At 44.6% G+C, this 27,750-nt stretch overlaps 1 protein-coding gene across 4 annotated transcripts in view; it reads left to right on the plus strand.

Moving 5' to 3' along the window:
• STX2 (syntaxin 2) overlaps positions 5,631 to 27,750 on the plus strand; it is a 39,064-nt gene continuing 16,944 nt past the window's right edge. Inside the window, exons 1-3 of one of the 4 annotated variants that reach the window (XM_021072703.1) lie at positions 5,631 to 5,875; positions 16,960 to 17,034; positions 23,122 to 23,221. In XM_021072703.1, coding sequence (XP_020928362.1) covers positions 5,846 to 5,875; positions 16,960 to 17,034; positions 23,122 to 23,221 — 205 coding nt within the window. In that variant the 5' untranslated portion in view covers positions 5,631 to 5,845. Of the gene's footprint in view, positions 5,876 to 6,028; positions 6,316 to 16,959; positions 17,035 to 23,121; positions 23,222 to 27,750 lie in introns of those variants that run through there. The other 3 variants (XR_002338433.1, XM_001924897.6, XM_005670541.3) reach the window with 3 other exon arrangements.

Here is a 27,750-nt window from a genome sequence, read left to right on the forward strand (position 1 = left end):
GTCGTAGACATGGCTTGGCTGTGGTGTAGACCAGCGGCTACAGCTCTGATTCCATCCCTAGCCTTGGAACCTCCATATGCTGTGGGTTTGGCCCTAAAAGACCGAAAACAAACAAACAAACCAAACGCCCACATGTTTAGTATTCATTAAGAAAATGTTTTCCGTCGTGGCGCAGCAGAAACGAATCTGACTAGGAACCATAAGATTATGGGTTTGACCCCTGGTCTTGCTCAGTGGGTTAAGGATCCGACTTTGCCATGAGCTGTGGTGTAGGTTGAACACGTGGCTCAGATCTGGCATTGCTGTCGTCCGGCGTAGGCTGGAGGCTATGGCTCAGTTTAAACCCCTAGCCTGGGAAACTCCATGTGCTGCAGGTGAGGCCCTAAAAAGACAAAAGACTAAAAAATAAAAAAAAATAAAGTGTTTTCCAAAGGAACTTTTGTCAGGGTGATTTAATGCCTTAATTAGTGTTCTACCCAGTGCAATGGAAGGGTCCCAACTGTCTTCCTTTTTCCTTTCTTTGCTAATTAGTTTTTGTCTCTTTTCTTTTTTTAGGGCCGCACCCATGGCATATGGAAGTTCCCAGGCTAGGGGTCGAATGGGATCTGCAGCTGCTGGCCTATGCCACAGCCATAGCCATGCCAAATCCCAGCCCTGCAGCTTGCAGCAACATGGGATCCTTTAACCCACTGAGAGATGCCAGGGATTGTACCCATATCCTCACAGATACTAGCTGGATTCTTAACCTGCTGAGCCACAATGGGAACTCCCTCTTTATTAAATGAGCTTATCTTCACTGGGATGGAGTGGCATGGGGTGGTTATTCAGCTACCCAGCACCTCTTCATCCTTCTATAGGCATCAGCATGTTTATCCACTCTCCCTAAGCCATTGTTTTCTTATCTTGGAATTTGGGCCAGGCATTTCTGGTCCTGGGGTGGTCACATGACTGGGTTTGACCAATCACAGTCCTAGCCACCTGACTTGTGATTGGTTCAGTGCATGGCAAATAAACCCAGTTAATCCAATCAGAATGAAGTTTGAGAATCTGAGGTGGCTGCTGGAAACAGTTCTCTTTCTTTTCCCTGGGACTGAACCTGGCACTTGGTTCAGCCAAAGGTAGAAGCAGAGGAGTTGGCTGGAGTTGGCTGAGAGAAAAACCATTTCCTTCCCCTGTATATTTCACTGCCAAGATTTCCCCCCCCCCCCATCCCTTTTTTTCTTTCTCTGCTGCACCCATGGCGTATGGAAGTTCTTGGGCCAGGGTTGAATCCAAGCTGCAGCTTGGACCCGCATCACAGCCACAGCAATACTGGATCCTTAACCCACTGCGCACTGGGCTGAGGATCAAACTCAAACCTGCCACAGAGACAATGCTTAACCTGTTGTGCCACACTGGGAACTCCCCGAGATTTTATTCTGAATCTGTTCTTCAGTAGAAAATATTTATTATAGCTTCTGGTATTGGAAGGTATTGATGTATGTGCAGATAGGTGTGTATGTTTTATTTTTACTCAGTGTGATTTCTCCAGGCCTCATTTTGCATGTCTAAGATTTGTTAAGATTTGATGCTTCAATCAGTTTTTAAAGTAAGAGCAAATTTTGCAGTATGTGTTTTTAGGCAATTAATTTTATGTTAATGATTCTTCCTTCAAGTTTAATTTTCTTGCTCTCTTTTGCTATTACTAACCAGATATAACTTCAACCAGTTTTTAAAATGCATAACAAATTTTACCATGCGTAGTTTAGATTTTTAAATACATGTTATTTATTTCTAAGAGTAATAAGCATAATTGACTAAACACACCTCATTCATATTTATTGTTTGCAATTAATAAAGACAAATGAGTAGGGTGAATCAGCTTCTGGAAGCACAGAGGGGTTGAAATGGGAAAGTCACAGCCTTTCAACTTGAAACCTGCCTTATCACCACTTCATGGGCAGGAAGATTGAAGCTTAGAGAGGTAAGTCTTTTTGTCCTGTTAACCTAAGACAATAAAACAGTTATTTTTTTTTCCCAGTGAAATGGGTTTATTCCAGAGTTGCAAAGAATTGCATTTTGGAATGTACAACTATGGCAAACCACAGGCAAGTCTGGTAAACCAAAAGAGAAGAAATGAAGTAGGAGGTAGATGGGCCCCTGGGCTGAGAAGAACAGGGACTTGTTAGGCCATGTAAATTGGGCCTTGCTTCTCTTTGACACATCAGGGAAAAAGTTAATGGCAGGAGCTGAGCTCTGCTGGAGTAAAAACTTAAGATGACCACATCAATCACTTCTGGGGTCAAGGCGATCTCCCCAATTACACATGTGCAGTGAGACTCCTCAGGGTCAAAGAGGGAGGGGGATACCAGGCCATCATAAGTCCTTCCACTGTCCCAGCACCCTTTGCTCTGGACTCCATCTTTACCAAAAATGCACACACATCGGGGAGGGTTCTGTGTCCAGTCAAGTGTGAGAAATAAAACAAGGTAATTGGCTAAAGGTAAACAAAGACCCGGAAGAACTATCCTATATAAGTGAGTTAAATAACTTCCCTGGTATGATTCTCATTGAGGGGGATTCCCACATCTGCACTCCTCTTTAGGGTGTGTATTACTTCTTTGCTTCTAACTTAAATAAACTTCTCTGTGTGCTCTCCCACATGCTGTATTGTGTCGCTAATAATAAGCTTTATACCTATTTTCACAGTCTTTGCCTCCTTGAAACATTCTTGCTTTCCACAGGGGGCAAGAATCAGGGCAATTCTGCGTCTAGCCTCTAGGTGGTCTAGTGACTAGGACTCATGGTTTTCATCCAGGCTGCCTAGGTTCAATTCCTGAGCAGAAAACTGAGATCTCCATCCAAGGCATCACTCACTGCTGTCTCTCCAAGATCAGAAGCACTTTTATAGAGAAGAAGGGGAAATTAGCAGGGGGTGTTGTGAACAAAAAGTCTATTAGAGGAAATTCAGATTTTGAAATATTGTGGCTTTCCATTGGCTGAGCTGTTGCCAGGCAAGTAGAAAATCTTTCTCCTGTTGTTAGTCGTAATGTCACTTCCTGCAGGAGATGCAAGGTACTCTCCCTTCCTGTTGGGATCTATAGTAACATTGAATGAGAGGATTTCCCACTATGGTGCAATGGGACACAGGTTCAATCCCTGGCCTGGAACAGTGTGTTAAAGGAGCCAGTGTGGGTGCAGCTAGGGTGTAGGTTCAGATCTGATTTTTGGGAACTCCATATGCCACAGGGTGGCCAAAAAAGGAAATGAAAACCAAACAAAACATTGAAATCTCCTTTGGTCTGTCAAAATTAGTAAAAGGAAATTAAAATGGAGTCAGGAGGCCAGAGGTGGAGCTTTCGATGCTTCCTGACTTCATTTTAGTGAGGTTTTCTTTTATTAATTTTCATAGTCCAAGGTTACATGGAAATTAAATAGCAGAACTGGGATTCAAATCCAGGTCTGGAATCCATTATTTTATAAGTATGTACTGAGTGCCTATAATGTGTCAGAAATTCTGTAGGGATCAGAGACACAATGGTGAACAAAACAGATGAAAGCCCCGATTCCCTAGGACCTTACATTATAGAAACAGCTTACCTAATAGTCTGTAACCTGTGATGTGTCTATTTTAATTCTCATAGCAATTTATTAGGGTTTCTTCATTCTAAGTGAAAAAAAAAAAAAAAAAAAAAGGAAAAAAAGGAGTTCCTATTGTGGCTCAGCAGTTTATGAACCCAACTAGTATCCATGAGGATGAGGGTTCAATCCCTGGCCTCAATCAGTGGGTTAAGGGTCCAGCATTGCTGCAAGCTGCAGCATAGGTCACAGATGCAGCTCGGATCTGGTGTTGCTGTGGCTATAGTATAGGCCTCAGTTGCAGCTCTGATTCAACTCCTAGCTTGGGAACTTTCATATGCCCTGTGTGAGGCCCTGAAAAGGAAAAAAAAACAAAAAAAACAAAAAAAAATTCATTGGCTCATAAAAGTCCTGGAATGTATTGATTTCAAATATTTCTTGACAGAAGGGCTCAAATTCTGTGTTCAGGACCAAGCGTTTTTTTTTTTTTTTTTTCCTACTTTCTCTCAATTTTACTTCTTTTATGTTAACTCCAATCTCAGAAGAGCTCTGTACAACTATCTCCTCTCCCCCAGTCAACACCTCATTTTTGTTGCTTAGTCAAAATGGAGAATTTTTGTTCAACCCATATCCATCAAATTATTGATTTTGATTTAAATTATGAAAAACATATCAAAGTCATAAATTAAGAAGGTGGCAAGTTTGCCTCTAGTCTACCCAAGTGTATGTCTCTATCTTTGACCTCCTAAACTGGTTTCTGCTTCCCCTGCTCCCCTACTATAATCCAAGAATCAAGATCACCAAATCCAAAACTCCTAACCTTTTCTGTCTAGACTATTCTCAAATAAATTTTATATGACTGCCTTCTTTTTCCCAGGTCATAGGTCAAAGGCCATTTCTTCAAGGAGATAGTAAATAATTTAACCTTGTCCCCAAAGAAGTCTGTCTTTTGCTCTCTATTCCTGGAAGGTAATATTGGTTTGCTTGGGGGCCTTGGGCTAGTCAGGTAGTAACAATGTGATTTAGGGTGGGAGTTTGGGCTACATGGGTACCAGTTAACCTGGAGACTTAGACCAATCAGAGGGCAATCAATCAATCTGTTATGCCTATGCAATGGAGCCCCGATATAAACTCAGAATGTGGTGGTTTGAGTGAGATTTCCTGGTTGGCAACTTCCCGTGTATTGACACACATCAATGCTGTGAAAGAATTGCATCCTAACTACCCCAGGAGAGGACAACAGAAGCTTCATGTTTGGTCCAACCTCACTTCCTCCCATGCACCTTGTGGACCTCGATCTGTATCCTTCTCCTGTGATAAACCCTAACTGTGAGCATTGCAATTGTTAGTGAATTTTGAGTCCCTCTAGTGAGTTGTTGAACTTGAGGGTAGTTTTAAGGGGCCCCCCAGAACTTGTTGGTGTCAGGAGTGAGAATGGTCTTGGGAACTCTCCCCTCTAACTGTGGCTGTTGGCCTAAACTCTGGCACTTCCTGTGACCACTTGTCTGATGTGGCCACCCTTCTCTCAGGTCTCCTCTGTGTCTATGTTCTTATTTTCTTATTTGTCTGCTTCTGCATTGTCTGTTTCTCACACTGGAAATGCATCCCAAGGCCTGAGTCTCTGCATGCCATTTTGAGTTATAGCCTTTAACTTCTAATTCTGTTACTCAGGAATTATGTGCCATACTTCATCTCTTCCCCTTTATTCACACAAAAGGCTGATGTGAACCCTCAGAGAGAAGGCCTATGTTCAGGATATGTGTATGCAAAGCTGCACCCAGCTCATTTCCATAGCCTTGCTAAACTTGTCACCAAATTTTTCACCAATTTTAAAATGAAGGTGAAAGCACAAAAACAAAGGCAAATCAAGGAGGGCAAAAGGCACATCCGACCGACCTAAGAGGCCGCCAGAATGCAGCTCCGCCTGGCCTTATGCCTCAGCAGCAGCCCCGCCTTTTCCTCAACAAGCCCCGCCCCTCCTCTCCGCTAGGGCCTGTCCCTTCCCCGCCAAAGGAGGCCCCGCCCACCGGGCCCAGGCCCCGCCCCCGATGCCCCGCCCCTCGGGCCGCAGCATTCCCGCAGGAAGACTCCCGCTGTCTGCGTGGGCCTGGGCGCGGCGCGGGCCGGGCATGCGCAGAGCGCGCGGGCGCGGTTGCCGTGGCAGCGCCGGCGGAGGGGAGGGCGACTGGCTGTCGGAGACCGCGGCGGGGTCACGGAGAGCTCACGGCCGGCCGGAGGCGGCGACGGGCAGAATTGAACGGCGGGGCGCGGTGCTCGGCCCGCGGGGATGCGGGACCGGCTGCCAGACCTGACGGCGGTGAGAGCGGCGGGAGAGCCGGCGGATAGCGGTTCGGGCAGGGAGCGCTGGGGGCGCTGGCCGAGCCAAGCCGGGGAGGGGGGTGGAGGGCGCGGAGGTGGGCGGGGACGTGGGGGGTCACGGGCCCAGGGTTACCGGCGGAGGCGGCTGTCTGGGCCAGGGGCGCGGGGATAGAAGGGGAGGCGTAGGTCTGGGGGCACCGACTCGGCCAGGCGGTCTTGCGGGCGGAGTCGAGGAGCAGGGCACAGGGCTCTCCCACCCCGCAGCACCGTGGTGGGTCGCGGTCCCACCGTCTTTTGAATCGCTGCCCCGACGGCCTGGAGGCAGGACCTGTCCTGTCCTGGCTTCTGCACAGGTGGAAACTGAGGTTTTGAGAGGGAGTTTTTGAGAGGGCGTCGCAAGGCGGCCGTCCCGCTGGGCCTTGAATCCTCTTTTCCGAGGTAGGCTGCTTTCTTCCCGGAGTCACTCCATCCTGTCGCCTGCTTTGAATCTTTGCACAGCGCTTACTATGATCAGAAATTACTGTTTAATTACGGTCGGTCCTACCCTAGTGGGTGTCAGCTCCCGGAGAGCTGGGACTTTTCCCCTTGCTCTGTGTTCTCTCCCTGGGGTCTGAGACAGGACCCCGCCCCGCCTGTAGTGGGAGCTCAGTAGTTAAGTGCATGCAGATGATGCTACATATGCGCATACTCCTGACTGGGCTGGATGCTTGGATGAGGGGAGAGGCAGGTACAGAGGTGCCTTGTGTCTCCCCTGTAAGTAGTTTGCTTTGCCTTTGTTTACTTCCAACACACCCAGCTAGTGGAGTATGCAGATAGCTCAGTAACTACAGCAAATTGCCAATCACTCTAGTAAGAGAAAAGTTATTTTGTTCACTTAGAAATAGTGTTTGATCTGTGAGTGAGATGGTGACATTGAAACTAGAGTGGATGTTTATAGAATGTGGAAGACTTGAAATATTTTAGGTCAACAGGACCAATTAAGACTTTTTATTTAAAAATTCAGATACTAATAATGCTGAATGTGTACATTTAGACCATTGGCAGCCTCAAAGTAGTGCTAGGCCCACTACCCTGAGGCATCAGAGCATGAATTAACCTCTACTAGGAATGGATCCAGCTATGTCCCCTGCTTAGACAGTAGGGAGAATAGGCACTCAAATAATATTGTCTGTGTCCTTCCAGACAGATGAGGAATCTTGGTTCAGAAAGGCAATGAATTATTCATCCTTAGGAGCATGGAAATAATGCTTTACGCTCATTTCCAGATAGTTTCTTCATAGTGATTTTTCTTTCCTTCCCTTTTTATTAACGGTCAGGTCTTTTTTTTTTTTTTTTTAAATGGCCACACAGGCATCATATGGAAGTTCCCAGACCAGGGATGGAACGCTTGCCTCCACAGCAACCCAAGCTGCTGCAGTCGGGATTCTTTTTTTTTTTTTTGGTGTTTTTGCCTTTTCTTGAGCTGCTCCTGCGGCATATGGAGTTTCCCAGGCTAGGGGTATAATCGGAGCTGTAGCCACCGGCCTACACCAGAGCCACAGCAACTCGGGATCCGAGCCGAGTCTGCAACCTACATAGCTCATGGTAACGCCAGATCCTTAACCCACTGAGCAAGGCCAGGGATTGAACCTGCAACCTCATGGTTCCTAGTTGGATTCGTTAACACTACGCCACGATGGGAACTCCTGCAGTTGGATTCTTAACCCATTGGGCCACAGTGGGAACTGCAGTGGTTACATATTTTGACCTTTGCACCTCACTGTTGTGTTATCTTACTCATTGGAGTATCTGTCCTTGTTACAGTTAGAAGCTCAAATATATGTTAAATGAAGAAATGATGAATGTATCTGCACATGAAAGTACAATCAAATTTATGAATATGAAGAATAGTAAAAAAAAAAAAAAGTCGGTCAGCGCAATATACAAGCAGCTTTTCTGGGCTTGATTAGCAAAAAAATAAAGGAGACAGTTATTTTTCCCTCTAAGTGGATGTATGTTTCAGCTTTTGCTGCAACAATGTGGGTAAGAACATGTAAATTTGTGTGGATCTAGAATTTTGGAGTGAGAAGGGACCTTTTCTAGTCCAGTACCATCTTGCTGTAGATGCAGAGACTGAGCAGCTGTAGAGTAAATTAGTTGAAGTTTATGCATCTGGAGTTGTCTAATCTTGGGCAGATCACTTTTAACTTCTCAAAACTTCAATTTTCCTGTATATAAAATGGTGATAATAACATCTTCCTTGTCTACTTGTGGAAGAACCTGTGAAACATAGAATTACCTCCTACATGTGATGCTCTGGAAGAAGATGGGAGAGATAAAATGCTGTGTAATTACAAGTGCTGCTAATATTTATTAGGATTTTTTTTTCATGTTTTTATGAAGTTATAAAAAGCACCCTTCTCCCTGGCATAAAACATTTAAATTAAAATTGAATTTGACTGACTTAAAGCTTAATAACTTTTAATATTTAAAAACTCATCTGAAAATTATCAGATATAAAAGTTAAAATGTGTCCTTCCCAAGTAGTTCTTGGAGTAGTTGAATGTCCTTTTACAACCATGTTTCTGAATGGCTGTTCCCCCCGCCCCAGGTAAGTTTAATACTTAATTTTGGTGGTTAAATGCCTATGATGTCCACATTGACAAAATATTTGCGATGCCTTCTAAAAGTTTCTTTTATTGCCTGTTAATGATTCTTACTAAGAAAAAATTTACCAGTGATAACTACTTGGAAAGGACTTAAAAGTTAGGTACAATTTGTCAAATATAGATACGGCTGCTTCTAACCAGTGATTCTCTTTTTCAGCAGCTAGTTCACATGGGTGCAGCAGATTTAAGTGACTTGCCCAAGATTTCCTAAGCTCTAAATCCAGATGTTTCTGATTTATAAAAAATAAAGGCGTTCCAGTTGTGGCTCAGTGGAGGTGAATCTGACTAGTGTCCATGAGGATGTGGGTTTGATCCCTGGCTCTGCTCAATGGGTTAAGGATCTGGCATTGCCATGAGCTGTGGTATAGGTCGCAGACTCAGCTCAGATCCCGTGTGGCTGTCGCTGTGGTGTAAGCTAGCAGCTGTGGCTCCAATTCGACTCCTAGCCTGGGAACTTCATATACCGCAGGTGCAGCCCTAAAAAGAACAAAAAAAAATTTACTGGGAGTTCCCATTGTAGCTCAGGGGGTTAGGAACCTGACATAGTGTCCATGAGGAAAAACAGGTTCAACCCCTGGCCTGGCTTAGTGGGTTAAGGATCTTGTGTTGCCCTAAGCTGTGGTGTAGGGGTAAGATGCAGCTTGGAGCCAGTGCTGCTGTGGCTGTGATGTAGGCTGGCAGCTGAAGTCCCAAAGCAACCCCTAGCTTGGAAACTTCCATACACATAGGCACAGCTGTAAAAGAAAAAAAAAAAAAACAAAGTTTTCCAAGGCAAATGGCTGTATTTATTATAGTTAAAAATAGAAAAATTGCAAATTTCAACTGTGGGAATTTGAAGAGTAATAAACAAACATGCTGTTGCTATGTGGTATTCATTAGCAGATGAATGTGAAAATTACAATTTTTAATACCTGGGTTCAAGGTGATGAATTGCAAGTATAATTTTTTAAAGGGCAGGAAAAACTGCCCAGATATTTTTAAAGTTATTTTCTGGCAGCTCAGATTGCACTGGTAGTGCAGATTGTTCTGTAGTAAAGATTCAGATTCCAGTTTATAAAATAACGTTTTCTAAGTACTTAACTAAAACTTAAAATACCAAGAATTCCATGATACATTTATAATTTCATATATGAACATAATCTAATTTTGCATCTGTTTGTAGTTTAGAATTTCATAATTTATTAAATCCTGTGTCATCATCCAGACGGTTGTGACATTGGAATCTGTAGTTTCTCACTGAACTATAATAAATATCTATTTGTCTGCAAAATGAAGTAGCAGAGCCCCTCTACATTTCCACAGCTCAGTTACTTCTGTTAACTTCAAGTCTGTTCATTCTCTCTTTTGTTTCTGGCTGTGCCTGTGGCACATAGAAGTTCATGGGCCAGAGATCAACCCCCTCCACAGCAGTGACAACACCAAGTCCTTAACCCACTCTGCCCCCAGAGGACTCCCTCTCCCCTGCCTTTGCACTTGCTGCTGCATCTCTCTCTGCCTGCCCTGCACCTTCTTTTTGGTCTCAGTAGCATCACCACCAGGAATTCTTCCTGTGCTCCTTTTCTCTCATGTCCCCAGAGGTGGTCATCTTTGCCTGTTCTGAGCACATGTGCGGTCCTGTCTTCTTCCCACTTCCTGCCCCCAGCTCTGCCCTTTCCAGGGCAGGTTTGTGCTGGAGCCCCAGGATTCTACACCAAGCACCTGCTAGGTGTGTGTTGAGTCATGCATTTGCTGCTGCAAATGCCCAGAGTAAGGAAAATGTCATTGACAATGGACTCCGTTGTCTTCGAGGCTCTTTGGGTTGCCAGGGACAGAAACCCCTTAGCTGCAGCAGAAAGGGGAGATTGATTAAAGGGTAGAATGGTGCCTCAGACTCAGGGCAGGATGTGCTATCAGACCTCATGAGGCGATGGAACCAGGGACTTGTAAGCAACCAAGACTGCCTCTGTCCTCGAGGCTTGCCTGCTGGGCACATGCTGCTGCTCACTGTGTGTGTCTGTGTCTTTGTTTCCTGGTTTCTCTGTCTTTCTGTCCATGCTTGCTCTCCTCTCCACCCCAGCTCCTCATTCATTCATTCAGCTGATCTTTACAGAGTGGCTGCTATGTGCCACTTATGGGTTGTTGTGACAAGACCCTGAAGTCCTTGCTCCCCTTGCTGTGGGGGAGGGAACAAGACCCAGTTAAGTAGATGAGTAATAAAATGTCTTTGGTGGTACCTGCAGAGAGGAAATAAAACAGGGTGAGTGGGTGTGGGCTGTTTTGGGCTGGGCCACCGGGGGGGAGGTGTCTGAGCAGAGATCTGAATGAGAGGGGAACCAGCCTGGCACAAGTCTGGGAGGGGCAGGCTGGACAGAAGGCTTGGTCAGCCCTGAGGCTCTGCCATGGGGACAGGTTGGGGTGAAAGATAGAAAGATGGTGAGTTTGATTATCAGTAGTGAGCAAACATGAGAGATGAGAAATCTTTAAAGGTATCAGAGAGGAAAAAAAAACCCAGAAACATTTGTGTAGTACAATGTTATTTATGTAAAGTGTAAGTACCCACGAAATAGTGCTTATATAATATTAATAAAGGAGACATATGTAGGAAGAATACAAGACATGAAACAAAGTAATATTCTACCCACAGGGTGTAAGACTATAACTGATTCTATAAAAATATGCGAAAGAAATGTTACATTTGACATTGTAATTACAAACTGGCCAACAGTCAGTTTTTACTTTTTTTTTTGGCTTTTGAGGGCTGTACCTGTAGCCAATGGAAATTCCCAGGCTAGGGGTTGAATTGGAGCTTCAGCTGCCAGCCTATACCACAGCCACAGCAACGCTGGATCAGAGGTGTGTCTGCGACCTACACCACAGTTCACGGCATCACCGAATCCTTAACCCACTGAGTGGGGCCAGGGATCGAACCTGAATCCTAATGGGTACTAGTCAGGTTCATAACCTGCTGAGCCAAGATGGGAATCCCTAGCTTTTACCTATTTTTAATTACAAGTATTCTTTTCTGTTTAATTTTGTTTAATTTCTTATTTAATTTTGGAAAAAAATAATGTATTCTGGTGGCAGATCTACTACAGCCACTGTACATATTTCAAGATAATTATTTCTTCACAGTTATCATTTATACATAGGCCCTAGTGTATGTGAATGTGGGGAGCAACCTGGAGGAAAATCCAGTGTTTTATCCAACTTTGGCTTCTGAATTATATAAATAGTGAGCATTCCAGTGACTAATTATTCATCTCTGCTAAATAGTCTCTAAACATGGAAGATAATTGCTTTCTTTTCCTCAGAGTAGTTTTCATGGAGAGAGAATTGTAATTTAATATAACGCTACTTTTAAGGAGAATTCTTTTAAAATTTATTTATTTATTTTGTCTTTTTGCCTTTTCTAGGGCCGCTCCTGCGACATATGGAGGTTCCTAGGCTAGGGGTCTAATTGGAGTTGTAGCCGCCAGCCTACCCCACAGCCACAGCAGTGCCAGATTTAGGCCATGTCTGTGACCTACACCACAGCTCACGGCAACACTGGATCCTTAACCCAGTGATCGAGGCCAGGGATGGAACCCGCAACCTCATGGTTCCTAGTCAGATTTGTTAACCACTGAGCCATGATGGGAACTCCAAGGAGAATTCTTTTAAAATTTGACAGAAATGAATGTTGATATTTGAATGTTTATCTTGCACTCTGACACTTTGGAAATCAAGTATGTCATATTGGACAGTGTGCCCACTGCTTTTAGTAAATGCTTTGCCACAAATCATTTTGTTATTTACAATAAGTACACTGTCATAAACAACAGCTATTGTACGGGGATTACACTGTCCCAGTGAGAAAGATTGAACATGGGCTTCACTGAAGATGGAGCAATAATGTAGCTTAATAAAATAGCATTGTTTTTGTAGTCCTTCTCTCTGTTGCTTTTTTTATGAATGGAAAAGCTAAGACAATATTACTGGGCCTGTTTCCTAATGACTAATGATTTTGAGAATTCTAGATGGAACTAAGAAATACAAGTAGTTTTAAAAATAAGAAGGAGAAAAGAAAACAGAGAACAGGTTCCTAGTCTTTGGCTCCTTGGTCTGCAGGTGGAGAAATGTGTGGTAAATGTCTTTGTGAATAAAGAGCATGCCTGACAGGTTTCAGTGTTGAGGAAGAGCTGAGTTTCTTTAGCAGTTGTTTATTCACTGGCTTCTGCATGGAGTTGGTCAGTATATAACGTGATAGTAAAATGACTGACCTCCCTTGGGAAAGGTGTTATGTTGGAACCTGTCTCTCCTGAGCCCTGAAGTTAATAACAGTGTCCCTTCTGGAGTGGCAGGTGAAGTAGTTAGTGAGCTGAGGTTTGTGGCTGCATCACACACTTGTCAGGCATCTTTTGTGTGGGTTTTGCCTCAAGATGGTCAAGGGCCGCAGGGGTGGAGGGTGCAGTGCACCAGTGAAGCAAGACAGGCTATGGATTGACCATCTTGAACCCATGCGTGGTACCTTGAGGGCTCATTATGTTATTCCTTCTACTTTTTATGTGTTTGTGATTTTCCATGACAAAAGGTTAAACAGAAATCCCTAGGCATTTTTCACATGCTGAGGTGTGAGCCCCCCGCTGAGAGCCGAAGGGGCAGGTGCCTTTCCCTGAGCCACAGGGGAGCTCTGGCCCTGCTCGCCAAGTTCATGTTCATTCTCCCCCTCCCCTCTGCTCATTTGGTTGAATGCACAATTAACTACTTACAAGGTGGTAGTTCTCTCTGTGGTTCCTTGGCCCTGAGCCCCCCAGCTGAGAAGAGAAGTCAAGCTTGGGGGATGTGACATATAGGGCCTCCTGAGGATGCTTAAATGCACTCAGGGGCGTTCATAAGGCCCGGGTGGGGCTCCGTTCCTGCGGAGGAGGAGGTTGGCGTTGTTAGGCTTGGGGGTTGGCCTCAGATGGATGAGGCGGTCTTGCTATAAGTGTCTGGGGCAGCATCTCACTCCTCGGTCCTCAGCTTCTCCTGGCAGGATGGGGAGCATGGATGGCAGTAGTTTCTAGGTTCTCCCGTGAGTGTGAGCTGGAGGGAAGGGCAGCTTCTGCCATTTCAGGAGTCAGGGTAGTGGAGATTTCTGTAAGGTCAGACCCACCTGTTTCCCATACAGGCTTGGAGGCTGCGGGCACGTGGCTCAGTCACCAGGCCATGTTCTGATGCATGAGGTGGGGCTGCTCTCGCCTTGGGTGGTGCTGGGGGATGGACAAGGCAGCGCGTTGAATACCTGTCCTGACCATAGCCCTTCCCTGCGCAGAAGGAGGGAGAGCCCAGAGAGGAGCAGATGCTGCGGTGGTCGTGGGTTTGCCTGCGCAGAGCTTTCTGCCGCTGGTTAGCTGACTGCAGACCTGCCTCTAAGTGCTCTTTGCTTAGAATTAAGAGCATGGAAGTTCCCGTGGTGGCGCAGTGGTTAACGAATCCGACTAGGAACCATGAGGTTGCGGGTTCGATCCCTGCCCTTGCTCAGTGGGTTAACGATCCGGCGTTGCCGTGAGCTGTGGTGTAGGTTGCAGACGCGGCTAGGATCCCGCGTTGCTGTGGCTCTGGCGTAGGCTGGTGGCTACAGCTCCGATTCGACCCCTAGCCTGGGAACCTCCATATGCCACGGGAGCGGCCCAAGAAATAGCAACAACAACAACAAAAAAGACAAAAGACAAAAAAAAAAAAAAAAAAAAAAAAAGAATTAAGAGCATGGACCAGGAGTGATGTTGAAAGCCTTTATTGGTTCATGCTTGCCCTGTGAAAATAATGGCCCTTATGAAGCCCAGATGGGTAGTTATCCTTACAGCCCTGCCTCTGGAGCGGGGGCAGGTGTCGTCCCTGCTTCACAGACAGAGACAGAGCTCAAGAAGTTGATATACTGCCGATGGCATTCTAGGCTTATCGATGCATCACTCATCACACAGCCACCTTCCCCTGCATGTCTCTGTCTCATAAGGACATGAATCATGTTGGGTTAAGGGCCCACCCTGCTCCAGTGTGACCTCACCTTAACTAACTACATCTTCACGGATCCCTTTTCCAAACGTGGGTTGCAGGCTGAAGTTAGTATCATCTAACGTATTTGGATGGGGACACAGTTCAACCCATCATGCTTGTTCTGTTTTTTTTTTTTTTTTTTTTTTTGTCTTCTTAGGGCAGCACCCAAAGCATATGGAAGTTCCCAGGCTAGGGGTTGAATTGGAGCTGTAGCTGCCAGCCTACACCACAGTCATATCAGCGAGGGATCCGAGCCACATCTGTAGCCTACACCACAGCTCACAGCAACGCCAGATCCTTACCCACTGAGTGAGACCAGGGATTGAGCCCACTTCCTCATGAATACTAGTCGGGTTCATTACCGCTGCACCACAGCAGGAACTCTCCATGCTTGTCCTGCTAACAGGGCCCAAATAAAACATTCTCAGCAGCAGTGCTGCTTGATTCCAAGCTTGTTTCTCAATAACTGGAGTCCTGTGGGAGCAGGGTGGTAACTCAATGTAAGTCCCATCCCTGCTGGGAAAACCACTCAGTGGATGCCCTGGGGAGTCAGTGAAAATGTAAGAAATGGTCAGTGTAGAGAGAGTACAGCCTCAGCCCTGAGAGGTGCCAGCTCATCTGACTCCTGCCTGCAGCTAGTGTCTACAGGAAGCCCTTGGGTAGGTTTCTGCTTTTCCCTTGGATGCAGCCCGTGGCTGTCCCTCTGTGTTGTGAGCACCTGGTGAGAAAATATTCTTTACAGTCCTCTGATAAAAGCCCCTTGTGTAAGGGAGCTCATGCCTCTCTATCTTAGAGAAACACTTTTCTTCTCCCTTTGCCCTCAGGATTGTCTTATCTACCCCAGAGGAGCCTCAGGCTCAGGAGGTGCCAAAGCCTTCGAGGGTTGGTGAGAGATGGTGGTTGACTTTTAGGCCAAATTGGTGTGATTGGCCTTAGTGAGGGCCCTGGGTGGTACAGAGGGAGGATGTATTGTGCTTTCTTGCACTTTTAATAGAGGTGTTAACAATTATTACATTTTGAGGATTTTTCTTGGCTGCATTTAGTGGAATTTTGTTTCTACATTATTCCTGGGTTGCAGATCAGTAAAGCTGTACTTCAGATTTTCAGTGGTTGAGGGCTTCAGTTTGCACAAGGGTTCAGAGAATTCCTGAAGTCCATTGCCACCTCAGCATTTCAAGGTTGGAAGTGAGCTGACCTATCCAGTGTGTCCCTGGGGAGACAGCTCAGAACAGTCCCTCTGCATCCTGGAGGCTGACTCCCTCTCGCACCCATAGCGCTCGCTGATGAGGCTGTGACACAGTCCTTGACAAGCATCATACGGTTGGGTTCCAGGTCCCTGGGTCTGCCATGGTCTCCTCATCCCTGTGGCTGTGGACAGAGGGTGCTTTCTTCCCTGTGAAGGTCTTTCACCTGTCTCAAAGGGGGCTCTTCACCTGGGGAACCTGGACCAGCGGCATCGCTTGGAACTTGTTAGAATGCCTGACCTTCTGGAATAATCATCAGTACGTGGAATGCCCACCCCAGCCCTGCTGAATCAGATCCAGCCCTCCAGGTGCTGCTCTCCCGCTAGTGTGAGAACCCTTGTACCAGAATATCTCATTCTTTATTCTCCAGTGTCATTTTAAACTTAACAGTGCCCAACTTCTGAAATACAGTGTTATCCTGGCTCTTCCCAGTGGCCGGTTGCTTTCTTCCTCAGTGTTACTCATTAAGGTCTTTGTTAGTAAGTCTTTCCTCATTAAAGTACTCATCGATTATCAGTGGGGCCTGACTGGGAGTTACTGAGGGACGAATGATAAACACCTGATAAACACCAGCTAATACGTGTGAGAGTTCCTTGAAAGTATGACATAGTCTAGAAAAGTTAACTCATGGTGGCAGCATTTTATGGAGAATGTGCAGTGCACACACCCTCACTGGTGGCAGAGAAGACTGGCCAATGTCATGCTGAAGTCCTCAGTGAGAACGCAGGATTCTGCGTCACTCAGTCCTGAGGGATCCAGCTGCTGTTCCCCAGGATGTGCCTGCTCCTCCTCTGGGGCATGCAGCTAACTCTGCCTGCCTTGACTGTGGTCTCGGGCCAGGTTTGGCCCTGGCGTGCTGCTGGCCTCTTACACTTGGTGCTCTTAGTGAGTTGAGATCTTGTAGGTGCAGAACAGCTTTTGTCTTTTGAGTCACTGTTTGTGCCTACATGGGAAATTTTCTTTTAAATTCATTTCATTGGAGTATAGTTGATTGAGTTAATTTCTTTTGTACTGCAAAGTGGTTCAGTTATATGTATATCTTTTCCTTTTTTTTTCATATTCTCCATTGTAGTTTATTACAGGATATTGAATACAGTTCCTGTGCTCTACAGAGGAACTTCTTGTTTATCCATCCTCTATGTGGACATGAACATTTTTAAAACCTGAATTTTACATCTTAGATTTTTCCATTTTAGTGCCGGAAAAATGATGATGGGGACACAACTGTTGTTGTTGAAAAAGACCATTTTATGGATGATTTCTTCCATCAGGTAAGAGTCATTTAATGAAATACCTAGTCAGACTTTCCTTCTTTAAACATAGTTACATTGATGTGACTGTGCATTTGTCACATTTGAAATGTTACCCAAACTAATCTTTTTAAAAGTTGGTGTTTGAATTTATGTAAGAGCTTTAGAATTTTTAGTGCTTTTAAAATATTCATTACCGTTGAGCCATTCTTTCTGGTAGTTGACCAGGTGGAGGGGTTGGGTGAGAAAGGTGGTCGTGGGTGTGGAGGGCAGTGTGCCCGATTCCTATAGGCTGGCTGGGGGCATGGCAGGGTGGTCCTTGCTGCTCTCCATGGCTGGGGCTGGAGCTGGGAGAGGGCTCCTCCTCCAAGTACACGCCCACGACACTGGTGCCCCAGACTGAGGGCTGCTTGGTCCTGGGACGAAAGCCCCAGCACCCCTGTTACCCCTTCAGCTGCTGCTGCCATGAGTGTGGTTGTGCTCAACACACACAGTGAGGCTTCTGTTGCTTTCCTTCCATGAAATGTCCCCTGTATTGATGGCCTAGGTCAGAAAGCTCGTGTTGTATGTTTTCTAAGATCGTTGATTGAATTTGAAATTCCTCTCCCGAGAAGTTTTCCCCATTTCAGAATATCAGATTCTAGGTCCGCTGGGACTTCTCTGCGGAGGGGCCTTCCCCATGAGCAGAGGCGTGATTGTAGCAGCCCTGCTCTGCCATCGCCGTTGGTCACTGTGGCCTTTGTCTGAGCTGTCAGTGTGTGGCTGCCATCTCTGGACCCACATGCTAGGGTCTGACCTCACTCCGTCCCTTCTCTTGGCCTTCCCTGCAAGGCCTGTCCCTCTCCCTCTTAGCTTCCCAGGGCTATTTCTAGGCTGACATCATGTTTAAATTCTTAACCCTAATTAATAGTTGTTTAACTTTTGCATAATTTCAGATGTTTGAAATTGAATCAGAGAACAATTATTTTGTCTTTGGTAAACATGAAGAAAAGATATGTTCAGTGTAATTTTTTTAATGATGAAAACTTGATTTGCAGGGTTTGTTTCAATTATGCTGAATCTAATAGTTTCAGTTGGCTCTTGACTCTGTTGACAATCTAAACTGGTCTGTCAGTACGTGGATTTGAAAATATGTAAAATGTTAATAAAAATATGTTAGGAGGTACTAGTTTTCCAGAGCCAGCCAGAATTTACTGAATACCTTTTGTAGGCCTCGTCATTGGGTTTCAGGTATTTATGTTGGTTCCTAATCTTATCTAATGGAAAAAACATAATTAAGTTGTTAGATACAGGGACTTGCTTTAAGATACAAAGGAGTTAAGATACTGGATTTCCTGATTCACTTTGGAAATGAGACTCTTTTTATTTTTTTATTATTTATTTTTGCTTTTTAGGGCCACACCTGTGGCATATGGAGGTTCCCAGGCTAGGGGTCTAATTGGAGCTACAGCTGCTGGCCTACATCACAGCCACAGCAACACAGGATCTGAGCCGAGTCTGCGACCTACACCACAGCTCATGGCAATGCCAGATCCTTAACCGTGAGGCCAGGGATCGAACCTGCAACCTCATGGTTCCTAGTCAGATCCGTTTCTGCTGAGCCACCATGGGAACTCTGAGACTCTTTTTATTATCTTTAGCTTACCTACCCACTTTGTAAAATCATTGTTTCTCTGATTTTATCCCCTTTACCTAGATGCTTAATTCTACTATCCCAGTTCTTTGTAAAATGTTTCTATTTTAAGGATCTCCTAGCATTACAAACTGTTACATTCAGAATGGATAAGCATTGAGGTCCTGGTGTACAACACAGGGAACTCTATCCAGTCTTTAGGGATAGACCATGATGGAAGATAATATAAGAAAAAAGAACACACATATATATATACATACACATATATATGCGTATGTATGTATATATATGTATATATGTGTATGTATGTATATATATGTGTATATATGTGTATATATATGTGTATATATATGTATATGTATGACTGGGTCACTTTGCTGTGCAGTAGAAAGTGGCACAACATTGTAAACTATAATAAAGAATTAAAAAAAGAATTTCCCGGCATTAAATGTTGTTATATTTTATTTAATTAATTAATTAATTATGTTTGTTTTTTAGGGCTGCACCCGTGGCACATGGAAGTTCCCAGGCTCAGGGTCGAATTGGAGCTGCAGCTGCCAGCCTAAGCCACAGGCTCAGCAATGCAGAATCCCCGACCCACTGACTGAGGCCAGGGATCGAACCCCCATCTTCATGGATACTAGTTGGATTCATTTCCGCTGCACCACAACAGGAACTCCTAAATGTTATTATATTTTAGAGAGGAATTATGTAAATCACTAAATGTCATTAAGCTGTGGTAACGTTGTACTAATCCGTTTTGACTGTGGGTGTCTCAGGGATACGTGCAAAAACAGGTGACTTGTGTTAGGAAGGTTTGAGAGTGGTTGATTCTAACTTAAGTTCCAGTTTCATTGTCAAATAGTTGGTTTGTTTTATAGTTAATTTCTGTTAGATGACTTCTCAGACAAATAGAGAAGCAAATGATGTTTGTTAATGGAAACCGTTTTAGAAGGTGGCATTCCACTCTTAAACATCCTGTAGAACACTGCAAAAGGTAGGAATTTTGCTCATGGCCAGTGTTTGGTTAAGACTAAAATAGTGCTGTAACAGGTGGCCAGGGAGTCTCCTTTTTGGGAAGATGATTTGTAGTGAACAGAGAGAGACCCTGTATGGTAAACTCAGATGTGAATGGACTTGGCACTGCTGTGATAGTGGCCCTTCCCTCCTGGTCCCCAGTTGGCAGTCCAGCAGTTTCTTTTTCTTTTGGGGCGACACTGGGCTTCTGCTGCAGACATATTGATGGAGTGTGTTGCACAACTCTCCAGGAGGTAAAACAGTATCTTTTCCTCCCCTCTACTCCCCTTCTCTCCTCTCTCATCTCCCCTTTATATGGCCGCACCTGCAGTATATGGAAGGTTCCAGGTTAGGAACCGCCGCCTCAGCAACACCAGGTCCAAACTGTATCTGTGACATGCACCACAGCTCACGGCAACACCGGATCCTTAACCCAATTTGAGTGAGGCTAGGAATCAAACCTGTGTCCTCATGAACACTAGTCAGGCTTGTTACTGCTGAGCCACAACGGAAACTCCAGTAGTGTCTTTTCTACTTTGTGGCAGGTGCATACCACTGAATTTACTTCAGAAATAATGGTGCTTTAAAGATGCCTAATGGAGGAATTCCCTTGTGATGCAGCAGTTTGGGGAGTTGGCATTGTCACTGCAGAGGCTTGGGTTACTGTTGTGGCATGCGTTCAGTCCCTGGCTCAGGAACTTCCACATGCTGTGGGTGTGCCCCCTCACGCCCCCCCCCAAGTAAAAGGTGCCAAATGGAAATGTAGATCTGTGCACTAAAGCCAAAAAAAAAAAAAAATCGTTATTTATGTCTAAGCCTTTATGATAAAATAGCAAAATTTTGTAAGATTGTTTTAATTTTACATGTTGTTTTTACATGATTAATAAAATTAAATTACAAGTATTCAAAGTATATGAAGTTCTGTAGAAATTGTGTGTGAATGGAAATAACATTCAGGCCTAATGAAATAGCCGTTCACTGTGCTAGGAAAGCAGACTTCTGTGTTAGACTACCCTCTGATACCTTGGTTTTCAAAATGTGCCGTGGGGCTCGGACCCAGTGTCCCTGGGGTCCCCAAGACCCTTCCAAGGAGTTCATGTGGCTACAGGATTTTCATTAGAAAAACAAGGTTTTTGCCTCTTTCCTCTCACTCCCTTGTGAATGGGCAGGGGTGGAGTTTCCTGGAGGCTACATGAAGTGTGTGGTGTCGCAGCTGACTAAAGGCAGAAGCAGAGAGCAGAATCAGGATGCCTGCCATCAAGTTAGGTTTGCAGAAAGATGTCATCACTGTTCTTACTTCCACTGATTTTTTGGGAAAAATACTTTTTTCCCTACAGACATGTTATTTATGTTAACATGAGTATCAGTCTGCTGCTGCTGCTGTAACAAATTACTACAGACACAGGGGTTGAATGCAATGTTCATTTATCATCACACACTTGCAGAGGTCAGAAGTCTGAAGTGGGCCAGGCAGAGATCACATCCAGGTGTGGGCAGGCCGTGTACCCTCTTGCTGTAGGCTCCAGGGGAGAGTGGTTTCCTTGCCTTTTCCAGCTTCTAGAGGCACCTGCTTTCTTGGATTGCAGCCCCTTCCTCACTTCAGCCTCTGCTTCTACTGTCATGTCTCTTTTTTCGAAATTTGGTCCTGTTGCCTCTGTTTTCTAAGGACCCTTGTGGTTATACTGGAACCACCCAGATAATCCAGGCTAATTTCCCATCTCAAGACTCTTAACTAATCACACCTGCCAAATACCTTTTGCCCACATTCAGAAGATTAGGATGTGGACTCTACCACAACATGTCATGGGCTTGTAATTACTGGGGGGTTTTGTCCAACCCACAGCATGTGGAAGTTCCAGGCCAGGTTTCAAACCCATTTCACAGCACCAACCTGAGTCACGGTATATACAGACAGTGCTGGATCCTTAAGTTGCTGAGCCACCAGGGAACTCCCTGTAATTACTACTTTATTTTACTCTATTTTTTTAAATTAAAAAAAAATTTTTTTTTGTCTTTTGTCCTTTTAGGGCTGCATCCACGGCACATGGAGGATCCTAGGCTAGGGGTCTAATTGGAGCTGTTGCTGCCGGCCACAGCCACAGCCATAGCAACGCCAGATCTGAACCACATCTGCGACTTACACCATACTTCATGGCAACACCGGATCCTTAACCCACTGATCGAGGCCAGGCATCTAACCCCAAACCTTAAGATTCCTAGTCGGATTCGTTTCCACTGTGCCACGATGGGAACTCCCTGTAATTACTATTTTAAATGCATTAGTACATGTTCAAGCCTATTCTCCACTGTGGGAATTATCTGCAGAGAGCTCCAACCCACAGGAGCCAATGCTCTTTGGGGTCTTCAGTAACTTTAGGATTAAAGACACCCTGAGACCAAAACTGTGAGAGCTGCTCTATTCCATGGGACTCCTCACGTTGGGATCCTACCTCTGCACTCGTTCATTCTCATTGCTCAGAAATCAAAACGATGTGAGAAGATGCACTCCCATGAGAAGACTCACTCCCTCTCCTGTCTTCATCTCCTCTGTTTTCTCACCTCTCCACCCAACAGGTGACCCTGTTTTTAGTTTCTTGTTTAGACGTCTCAGTGTTTCTTCATGTAAATGTTAGCTTGCACAGTCTGAAAGTTAAACTGTGCTAATTTTGACTCTTTCTTGCATCATTGCTAACATGTCTATACATTGTTCTGCACCTTGTGGGTGTTTATTTTTTTTGGTCTCTGACCTGGCTAAGTGGGTTAAGGATCCTGTGTAGGGTGTATTTGATCCCTGGCCTGGGAACTGCCATATGTCAGGGTGTGGCTGAAAAAGAAAAAGATGTGTTTAGTCACATCTGCAGTTTCTTTTGCCACATAAGTAGCGGTCAGGGTCCAGGGTTAGGATCTGGACATTTTGTGGGACAGTGATGAAGGCCACCACAGAGGTTTTTGAAGATGATGTTATGAATCCACCTGGACAAATCTCGCTAATGAGTACATTACATTTTGAAATAAGTATTGAATAATTGACCACCAGAGGCAGAAAGCAGTGAACTAAGAGGCTTGGCCTCATGAGCTGTAAGTACCTCCCCACACAAGAGTATTATGGTCACATATGCTGCAGAGTGGGTTCACCTCTTGGCGGCACGGATACTGGTGTTAATCGTAGATGCTGTTAGTTGCCCTCATCTGTGGTAACACTGGATCTTAAGTGTAAACCTTTTTACAACCAACAAGGTTTCTTGGTGGTTGATACTGCCTCAGTCATGAGGGTAGATATTTTAATATGGTACCTTTCCCTTTATTTTTTAAATTGAACAAATGGGAAAAGGTTGTTATTTTTTTATGTGGTGATTATTCACTTATCTCCCTCCTTTTTCCTTCTCTTTGTAGGTAATGAAAAGTGGTGGGAGATTTGAATTTGCCACAGTGGTGATGACTTTTTGTCTCTCTCCTAGGTTGAGGAGATCAGAAACAGTATAGCTAAAATAGCTCAGTATGTTGAAGAAGTAAAGAAAAACCACAGCATCATTCTTTCTGCACCAAACCCAGAAGGAAGTAAGTTGTTGGTTTTATTTTTTTTATTTTTAATTTTTATTTTTTGTCCTTTTAGGGCCGCACCCATGGCATATGGAGGTTCCCAGGCTAGGGGTAGAATCAGAGCTGCAGCTGCCAGCCTGCGCTATAGTCACAGCAATGTGGGGTCTGAGCTGTGTCTGCAACCTACACCACAGCTCATGGCAATGCCGGCAAGGCCAGGGATCGAACCCGCATCCTCACGGATATTAGTTGGATTTGTTTCCACTGCCCTGCAACGGGAACTCCCAAGTTGGTTTTAAAAAGCAGCGTGTCTGTCTGGGTGTCTTTCCCTCCTGCTGTCTGTAACACAGACCTCAGCCTGGTGTACATGACATTGAGCTGGGATATTCTGATGTATGTGGTCTGGGCGAGCCAGGGCATCCGTGTGGTTTTTCACAGCCTCCTAGGGGTCCACCGTTTGTCCGGGGAGAGGACTGCTGAGAGTCCGCAACCGTGGCTTTTCGGAACCATGTCAGTGACTGGGCCTCAGACCCTGTTATCTTCATAGCTAAACAGGAGTGATAGGATTCTGTGTTTAAATAAAGGTTAATAAGAGATTGATTTAGAAAACAGTCCTTGTTAGTTTTAAAGATGAGGAACAGACTGAGAGGGGATTTTAAGTCTTCGGTAAAGGCTCTTGTGTGGGGTGTGCTGTTCTCAGTGTCTGTTGAGGGCAGCATTAAGCAAGTGGTTTTAACTTAGCCAAACATCAGGGGTTTTGTACTTAGAAGGAAGTATTTCCTGGAGCTGCAGGGATACATTTTGAAGACTTTAAAGGTAAGAAGTCAAAGACTGCAAGTTGGAATCCATCCATCACTGGGGGGATGATTGATAGATACCTTTACAATATTGAGTGTTTTCATCCACGAGGATGGCCCGTCTGTCTGCTTACCCTTCTGCTTGCTGTCCGTGATGTTCTGTGGGCTCAGTATAGAGGTCTTATGTTAATGTAAACAGTATCTGCTGTGAATGTTATTTACTATTTGTTTCCATATATAGACATAAAATGGGTTTTGTATGTTGAGCTTGTATCCCATTATCTTGCCTAATTATTAATTTTAATAATTTCTCTGTAGATTTGGTTGAGATGTCTCTGCACCCAGTCATGTCATCTGTGAATAATGAAAGTTGTCCCTCAGTTCTTACATTATTTATTTATTTATTTATTTTTGGCTGTACCACAGCATGTGGAAGTTTTGGGGCCAGGGATCCATACCATGACAGTGACCTGAGCCATAGTAGTGACAACACCAGATCCTTAACCCCCACTGAGCCACCAGGGAACTCCTCAACTTTTTTTTTCTTTCTTTTTCTTTTTTCTTTTCTTTTTTCAGCCCCCCTGCGGCATATGAAGCTCCCTGGCCAGGGATCAGATCTGAGCTGCAGTCGCAACCTAAGCCGCAGCTGCAGCAATGCCAGATCCTTAACCCACGTCCTGGGCTGGGGATTGAACCTGCGTCCCGGTGCTCCCAAGATGCTGCTGATCCTGTTGTGCCACAGTGGGAACTCCTCCTTGATTTTTATTTTTAGTCGACTTATTTCACTGGCATTTTTTACAGTCTTGAATAGAAGCAGTGTTGAGAGAACTCTAATTCACAATCTCAGAGGAGAGTTGAAAGCAACTTTGTAGAAGATTATTTAGTGTAGCCTTACATTGAAAAAGAGAACTTGGTATTGTTAGAAAAGGACTCATTTTTAACATTTTGCTTGTTTCCAGAGTTCCTGTTGTAACTCTGAGTCAAGAACCTGACATAGTGTCCATGAAGATGTGGGTTCAATCCCTGGCTTCGTTCAGTGGGTTAAGGATCCAACATTGCTACAAGCTGTGGCGTAGATTGCATATGAGGTTTGGATCTGGTGTTGCTGTGGCTATGGCATAAGCCAGCAGATGCCACTCTTTGATTTGACCCCTAGCCTGGGAACCTTCACATGCCACAGGTTGGGCTGTAAAAAGAAAAAAAAAATTTTTGCGTGTTCCATAAAATAATGCCTTGAGCGACTCTAGGTGCCCTGTCTTGTGATTTAATGTTTCTCAAAGTGTGTTCCTAGAGCATGAATCTCTTTAGCTAGTCTATGAAACAAGAGTTCTGTGGCCAGATACATTTGGGGTCCACTTTATACCAACCACAATCCCACTGGGAAAGTTAAAGCACACTCAGTGTAATAAAAGCCCTGACAAGCCCTGCAATGAAGAAACCTGTTTCACTCTGCTAGTATTGTGTTTCACAAGTGTATTTGCCCATAAATTTTTAATGTAATACTTGTTAACATCTTTCTTAATTCTTGGGGAAGTTGAATTTGAATATATATTAGTATATTTTTTTCTTTTGAGAAATGTATCTCCAAAAAACTTTTGCTGCGAGTAATAGCAGCTACAGCAATTGTGAGTAAATTTAGAGCTCTTACTGCATCTGTTCCAGTAGGCCTTCTCACTAAAACTATTGCTTTTCATCTGTTTGTTTCACAACAGATTGTAAACCAAAGTGTAGGAAGTCGTGTCTAACTGCTTACTTAGTCTTTGTAAAGGAAAATATTGCTACTCCTGTCCCACATTGCTGGGTCCTAGGAAGTGGCCAGGTGATGCAGCTGTCCTCTCCCAGCCCTCTGTCCTGGTGGGTGGGGGAGGTGGGAGGTTGGAGCTCCAGTCCCTTGCTGCCCTGTCTGCCCACCTCCTGGGTTGGCTCGCAGAAGGGGCTCCAGAGCACAGTGGCCAGAGGTGGAGCCACCCTGCAGCCTGGCCCAGGCCGTTTGCTTCTGCCCGCTCCAGATGCAGGGCTGGCATGCTGGCCAAGTCGTTTCATTAACCTGCAGTGAGAAGATCCCAGAGGAAGATTTGATGAGAAGCTAACAAAGTGCCCTTTTACTTGTACTTTTTTTTTTTCTTTTATCTTATTGACTCAACCTGTGGCATTTGGAAGTTCCTGTTCCAGGGATCAAACCTGTGCCGCAGCAGTGACCTGAGGCACAGCAGTAACAACACCAGGTCCTTAACCTGCTGTACCACAGGGAGCTCCTGTTCTTTCCTTTAACTTTACTCTTTTGAATTTTTTTTTAAGAGGGCCATTATAAAATGTGTAAGTTCCAGGCCTTCCAAAACATTGGTGCACCTGGTGGGAGCCTGAAATATGTGTGATTCAACTTTTTGGATCCTTCTGATGATACTGTATAGGTGGCATAACCATCATAGTGGTGAGATTTTGTTCATCAGTTGTAGGCCTTGATGTTCCTTTTATTTATTTTTTTCTTTTTTGGTTGCCCTGTGGCATATGGAGGGCTGGGCCAGGGATCAGCCCCGAGCTGCAGTTGTGACCTATGCTACAGCTGTGGCAACACCAGATCCTTAACCCACTGTGCTGGGCTGGGGATCACACTTGCTACCGGTCCTGTTGCACCACAAGGGGGAGCTCCACATGGGCATCCTTGCCTGCTGTATGTCCCTGAGTACTTATCAGCCTACCTCTCGGGCTAGGGTTCTAATCTACCAACTTGATCAAAGGACTCGTACCATTAAGCATTCTTTTCATGTTTTAAAATTATTTTTATTTATTTTTGTCCATGCCTGCCACATGTGGAAGTTCCCAGGCCAGGGATGGAACTGGAGCCACAGCAACTACAATGCCAGATCCTTAACCCACTGAACCACCAGGGAACTCCTTACTCAGAACGTTTAGCATTGATAAAATACTGCCTAATCCACAGTCTGTATTCTCAGTCAAGAATTGTCCCATTGATACCCTTTACTGCTGTGTATTTCCCCCTCTTTCCAGAGAAGAGTTCAGACACCTGGGCAGACAAAACCTTCAGAGCTACCCTACCTCTGAGGTGTACTCACCTGTGGTCTCCTTCTCATCCAGAGATGCTCTGTGCCTTCATGTCCACTGGCCAATGTTAGCAAAGCCCTGCCTGTTTCTCAGACTCGTGTGGGCCTGGGTTTTAGATGTTCCTCTCATCTCTTGTAAATAAGATGTAGTTGACTTTTACCTTTTTGTCCAATTTGATCTTTTTCTTCATCTGCTGTTAGCTTTTCTAGTCTAGTTATTTACTGGAATTATTGATGTGTTGAGCTAAAATTCATGATCTGATTTGCTTTTTTATTTTCTTGTTTCTTTTGTGTTACTTTTTTTCTCTTCATGCTTTCCTTTGGATTGATTTTTAAGAATTTTACCCTTCCCTATTACCTCGTTTCTACATTCCATTTACTGTTGTTTTAGTATGCATTCTAGACTTGTTAAAATCCAATGTAAACCTGTATTTTTACCACTTCCAAGTAGTAGGATGACCTTAGGAAACTTTAACCCTGTCGTTTCTTAGTGCTATTATTATATATGTATACTAGATAAAATAACATATTTATATTTTATACAATTAGTGTACATTTGGATCTCTCCACATATTTACCAATACCAATGCTCTTCCTTTTTCCTGTGTTAAACCTTGTATCTGAGATAATTTTTTTCCCCCTAAGGAAAACTCTATTCTTTCTTTTAGTGGGGATCTGCTATTGTCTG

This window comes from Sus scrofa, chromosome 14 (assembly GCF_000003025.6).
Source record: "Sus scrofa isolate TJ Tabasco breed Duroc chromosome 14, Sscrofa11.1, whole genome shotgun sequence".
NCBI lineage: Eukaryota > Metazoa > Chordata > Mammalia > Artiodactyla > Suidae > Sus > Sus scrofa.